Source organism: Sinocyclocheilus rhinocerous, unplaced genomic scaffold, assembly GCF_001515625.1.
Source record: "Sinocyclocheilus rhinocerous isolate Xijiao unplaced genomic scaffold, SAMN03320098_v1.1 scaffold905, whole genome shotgun sequence".
Classification (NCBI taxonomy): Eukaryota; Metazoa; Chordata; class Actinopteri; order Cypriniformes; family Cyprinidae; genus Sinocyclocheilus; species Sinocyclocheilus rhinocerous.
In genome coordinates this window covers 193591-199063 of record NW_015659390.1, presented here as the reverse complement: position 1 = coordinate 199063, position 5473 = coordinate 193591, and the positions used below count along the sequence as shown (strand labels likewise).

Genomic DNA, 5473 nt, shown 5'->3' with positions numbered 1-5473 from the left:
TATATGTATGTATGTATGTATATATATATATATATATACACGCACACTTTAAATACAAATAAAAAATGGGTGAATATTACACATCACAATACTTTTTTTTTGTGAGCGACTTCAGTGTTTGGGCATCTTGGCAGGTGCCATTAGTGGTGGATTCTGGTCAGAGCATCTGAGGTTGTGTGTGTGTGTTTTGCAGGCAGATGTGGCTGTGTTAGTCGTAGATGCCAGTCGTGGGGAGTTTGAGGCCGGGTTCGAGGCGGGGGGGCAGACCCGTGAGCACGGGCTGCTGGTTCGATCCCTCGGAGTCACGCAGCTTGCCGTTGCGGTCAACAAGATGGACCAGGTGGGTAACCATGGTGACCACAACAGCGTACAGTAACCACGGCAGTGTCAATCATAATTTTATTTATATCTGAGAACTCGGCTTCAGTCCCTCTCCCACCACTCCTGCTCATCACATTGTGTGTGTGTGTGTGTGTGTTTGCAGGTGAACTGGCAGCAGGAGAGGTTCCAGGAAATCGTCTTGAAGCTCGGTCACTTTCTGAAACAGGCTGGTTTTAAGGTAATGTAGTCTTTGCGCATGGAGGATGTTTATATATTTTTCCCCCTCTACATGTTGTCCCGAGTAATTTTCCCCAAAATTTTGTTACGGTCATTTATGTGCGTGATTTTGTGTGAGTGTGTCCGCAAACATTTGTCTGTTAGTGCTTCTGGATAAAGTGAGGCTTTATCTGATTGATGACACATCCAGAAACTGCATTTTAAAAATATGTTTCACACGTTTCTGATTGAATCTAACACGATATGTGCTTACAGGCTGATACTTGTCAGTCTTTTTTGCCTGGTTTTCCATACTTATGTATTGCAAATGCTGTTATTTCCATTGATTAACCCCTTATGACTTATTTGCTTTTGCTTGAATATGTTTTGCAAAATGTTCAGTGTGCTGTTTTTATGAACTTGATACGATATAGCTTTGTGTGAAAATTAGGTTGAAAATCATTTGTTGAAAATCTTAAGAAAATATAAGAACTGATGACATTTGACATTAAACCTGTTTGCTGTGCATTTTGACATGCTATATTTTTCTGAATTGAGCACAGATGAGGCTGCGGTGTAGGGAAACATTTTCACTTTTGCATAAATCATATGAATTATGAATGACTTTGTTAAAATGCTTACAAAGTCTTAGTGCAATAAGGCAGTTTGGATATTTTGCAAAATACATAATATTTTTGTTTGAATGGTGACAAAATACGGACGAGTAAAAAATGACAGAATTTTAAATTTTGTTCAAAACCGTACATATTATGACACAAGAATAGAAGAAAATTCTTACACTGTAATAATGAAATATGGGCTATGGAAGAGAAACTGACTGCAGGCCTCAGCTTTTTACTAGTTTCACCTTTGCTCAACTTGTTTCTAGTATGTCTAGTTTCTAAAATATTATGAGTGCGATGTGTTAATTCTTGTCAACATGAGAAATTCTTAACAGTTTTTAAATGTAAATGTAGCTCTACTGTCACAACAATGGAGACTATTGTGCATACTGTATCTGTTATTTTTTGGCATTTTCAAGTATTTTAGATTATATAAATATATCTTTGTTACATTTTATAGATCTTCATTTGATGTTTTAGCAGTTAACTGTATTGATACTGTACTGACGTTGGATATGTCATCTGTGATGTACCAGCACAAAGTGTAACTGTATACATCCAGTGGCCAGTAAAAACGTGGGTGGTGAATGGTTTGGAAATGTACAGCAACATTTCATGGTTCCTTTCAGCCTGTTGATTTGATCCATCAACGGCACATTCCACTATGGAAATGATCTGTGCCATGTGTTACAAACGTGCTTGTCTTTGCAGGATTCTGATGTGTTTTACATCCCTACCAGCGGCCTATCAGGAGAGAATCTGACTACTAGGAGTAAAGTTGCAGATCTTACAGCCTGGTACACTGGACCATGCCTACTGGAACAGATAGGTGTGTGTGTCCATTTTCATTTTTTGTGTGTTTTGGACCGCATTCAAGCAAATATGTCATGCACATATATATGCACATAAATAGAATATAGCAAAAAATACAACATAATGTTATTTTATTATAAAAAAAAAATGCAAAATGGAAAAGAGGAGCTTTGACATTTTGAGAATTATTTTTCTGTTTGGGTGGGAAAATCTTTTCTTTTGTGCAAAATGAGGGTGAGTAGATAATGATCAAATGGTCTGCAGAAGGTGCGACTGAGACTAAATTGACCAAATTTGGACATGTGAAAGGGTTATTTGTGCCTTAGTGTTTTTCCCCTCCAATACTTATGCAAAATAATTATCAAAGTTTGATCTGATGAAAATCTGAAAATCTGATGTGGCACATTTAAATGTTTGAATGAGCGCTTCTCTGTTCATGTACAGAGATGTGTGTGTAAGAGTAGAATCCTCTGCTGTGATGATTTTCACAGAAGTTCTTGTCGTGATGCCGTGAATTGATTGGTGGCTGACTTGTGAGAATCCTCAGCAGTTTTACTCTGACTCATCAACTTGATGAAGCAAACAGAAAACCTTCAGACTACTGCATCTTTTCTCATCTCTTTCTCTCTGTCTATCTGCAGATGCGTTTAAACCACCCCAGAGGTCAGTGGACAAGCCCTTCAGGCTTTGTGTCTCAGACGTCTTCAAAGGTCAGCATGGGAACCACCATAAAAGCAAAATGCACAAAATCTAATTGCACAAATATCAAGGTGGATTCTGTGCATGTATTCCCTTGTTATTTAAAAAATGAAATCTAAAAGTGAAACAACCCCTTATTTTTATTCTTTCATTATAGCCAGTTAAAAGACATTTTACTTTATGATCACCTAAACAGCCTCACTGTTTTCAGATCAGGGCTCTGGGTTCTGTGTGACGGGGAAGATCGAGGCTGGCTTCATTCAGACAGGCGATAAAGTTCTGGCCATGCCTCCTAATGAGACCTGCACGGTTAAAGGTAAACGCACAGCAACTTTATCAACTTAGAGAGACAGGCATTGCTTTAAGACGACATGCAACAGTGCCCTCTTCTGGTGTTGTCATGAAAGACTGCAACATATAAATATGAAATATGGAATAATATGTAATAAAACATTTTTGAAAAATCATTGCATAAGTTATCAGTTGATTCATTCAAATAGATAGTTTGAACTGATTCACAATAATGATTCATACTATTAACTCTTCTGTTACTGACTTTTATATCTGTCCTACTGAGACAAGACAAGATTGCAAAACTAGTGTAATGATACAAAAAAAAGTGTATTATTAATATTATTGCAGTAGTTATGATATTGCATAATTTTGTTTTGCCAGCAAAATAATTTCATATACATCATGACTATTATGAAAATATACACTATAGTTCAAAAACTTTTCGGGTCAGTAATTTTAATACTTTTTTAATACTGCTTTGCCATCACTGGAATAAACTACATTTTAAATAGTATTAAAATAAAAAACAGTGATTTTAAATTGTAACAAAACAAAAATCACAATGTTACTGTTTTTACAGTTTTTTTTTTTTATAAAATAAGTGAAGCCTAGGTGAGTATAAAAGACTTCTTTCAAAGATTTTACCAGCCTCAAACTTTGAATGGTAGTGTATCGCCTAGCCCTAATTATTTGTATTTATTTCATAAATTGTTCTAAATTGATGCATCTGTCTCTCTCTAGGGATCACTCTCCATGATGAAGCTTTAGACTGGGCAGCTGCTGGTGATCATGTCAGTCTAACTGTAACTGGCATGGACATCATCAAAATAAAGTGAGTGTGCAAAGAAACACTAGTGTGAAAAACTCTGGACACTGTTGATTGATTCTGTAACCATGTATGATGTTTTCTCGTCGTCACTCTCTCTTCTCTTTCTAGTGTTGGATGTATATTCTGTGATCCCAAAGAGCCCATCAGAGCCTGTACAAGATTCCGAGCAAGAATTCTCCTCTTTAATATAGAAGTTCCCGTCACGCAAGGCTTCCCCGTAAGAAAATGCCTTCTCTCTGTTTAGACTTATACTGTATTTATTATTTATTTATTTATGAGGGATGTGCAAGTGCATTTGTTAACATTTACTTGTTTTTTGTGTTTGATTGTCAGGTACTGTTACATTATCAGACCGTAAGCGAACCGGCCACTGTTAGGAAGTTAGTCAGTGTATTACACAAGAGTAGTGGAGAAGTTCTCAAGAAGAAACCAAAGTAAGTGGTTGAATGATATGGAGTCATATTTGTGCACATGATCATTTATTATAATTTTATTCAACCTCATGTTGTTCCAAACTTCCATGGATGACTTTCTTTCTTTGGTAAGCCAGTGAACTGTGATAAGTGAACAGTGTCTGTCGTATTTGAAAATAAAGAAAAGTCATTTTCTAAACAACCCTATATGACAGATTTTTGATGATGAACATTAAGTATTGTTGTATGATGAACATACATTTAAGAGATTATTTGCTGAGTCTCTTCTCCTTTGATGTGTAAGCACAAATGAGATTTGAGAGCTACTGCAGTGTTGTTATTGTTAATGAAAAACAAAACTATTAAAAATAAATGTTGGTAATATAAATAAAGCTGAGGTAAAATAAAATGTAAATATTAGATGAAAACAATTGAATTCAAAAACTTTCCTTGGAAACTAACTAAAAAGTTTAAGTTGAAGAACTATTATTATTAATAAATTAAATAGCTAAATTAAATAACTAAATAAATTAATAACTAAAGCAGAAATACAAATTAATTGAAGCTAAATAGAAATGTTTTTTAAAAATCCTATAAAAATGTCAAAAGCACATAAAATTACTATCACTTAAACTAAAATAAAAAATATATGAAAAAAGCTTAATCATAGTTAATAGACACTAAAATACAGGGCTTAAAGTTCTCTGGCACCGTGCCGGATCTCCGGCGTGTGACGTTTAGCTGCGGGAAAATAAGAGAGTCCTCCTACATTTAAAAAAAACAAAAAAAAAAACTTGTTGATATCACGTTCGAGTTAATGAGTTCGCCTACCAATGTATGAGAGGAACACAGCTTTCACTCTCAACCAAACTAACATTACTAGCCAATCAGACATTTTTAGTCCTATAAACATGAGATGCGCATAATTGTATCCAACTGCAGAGTTGCAGCTGATGAGCGCGACACATTCTGAAAAAGCTGCGAGGTGAAATGGTCAAAGATTTCTATCTAGAGCCATATTTATATAGAAAAGCTATTTTCTATATAATTAACGGAGCTTTGTAAACAGCTCAGAGTAATCACGTCATCTCCATAAGAACGATATGATTGGCAGAACAAATTTACCTGTAGTTTTGAAAAGGTCCTTTTCACACATGATCTCTTAACAGCAATTTACTAGTGAAGACTGTGTGAAAGGAGCTAAACTCTTCCTCTGCATATGCGGTGAGTTTGGGTTGCTTAACGTTCATCTGGGAAAACTGTGC

General features: G+C 35.5%; 1 protein-coding gene across 2 annotated transcripts in view; it reads left to right on the top strand.

The window, feature by feature from the left end:
- The window catches only part of LOC107723734 (HBS1-like protein), a 31548-nt gene that overhangs the window by 22165 nt on the left and 3910 nt on the right, over positions 1-5473 (top strand). For both annotated transcript variants that reach the window (XM_016532443.1, XM_016532442.1), the window contains 8 exons: positions 194-340; positions 485-559; positions 1872-1989; positions 2615-2683; positions 2884-2988; positions 3708-3798; positions 3904-4012; positions 4129-4229. In XM_016532443.1, coding sequence (XP_016387929.1) covers positions 194-340; positions 485-559; positions 1872-1989; positions 2615-2683; positions 2884-2988; positions 3708-3798; positions 3904-4012; positions 4129-4229 — 815 coding nt within the window. The remainder of the gene's footprint in view (positions 1-193; positions 341-484; positions 560-1871; positions 1990-2614; positions 2684-2883; positions 2989-3707; positions 3799-3903; positions 4013-4128; positions 4230-5473) is intronic.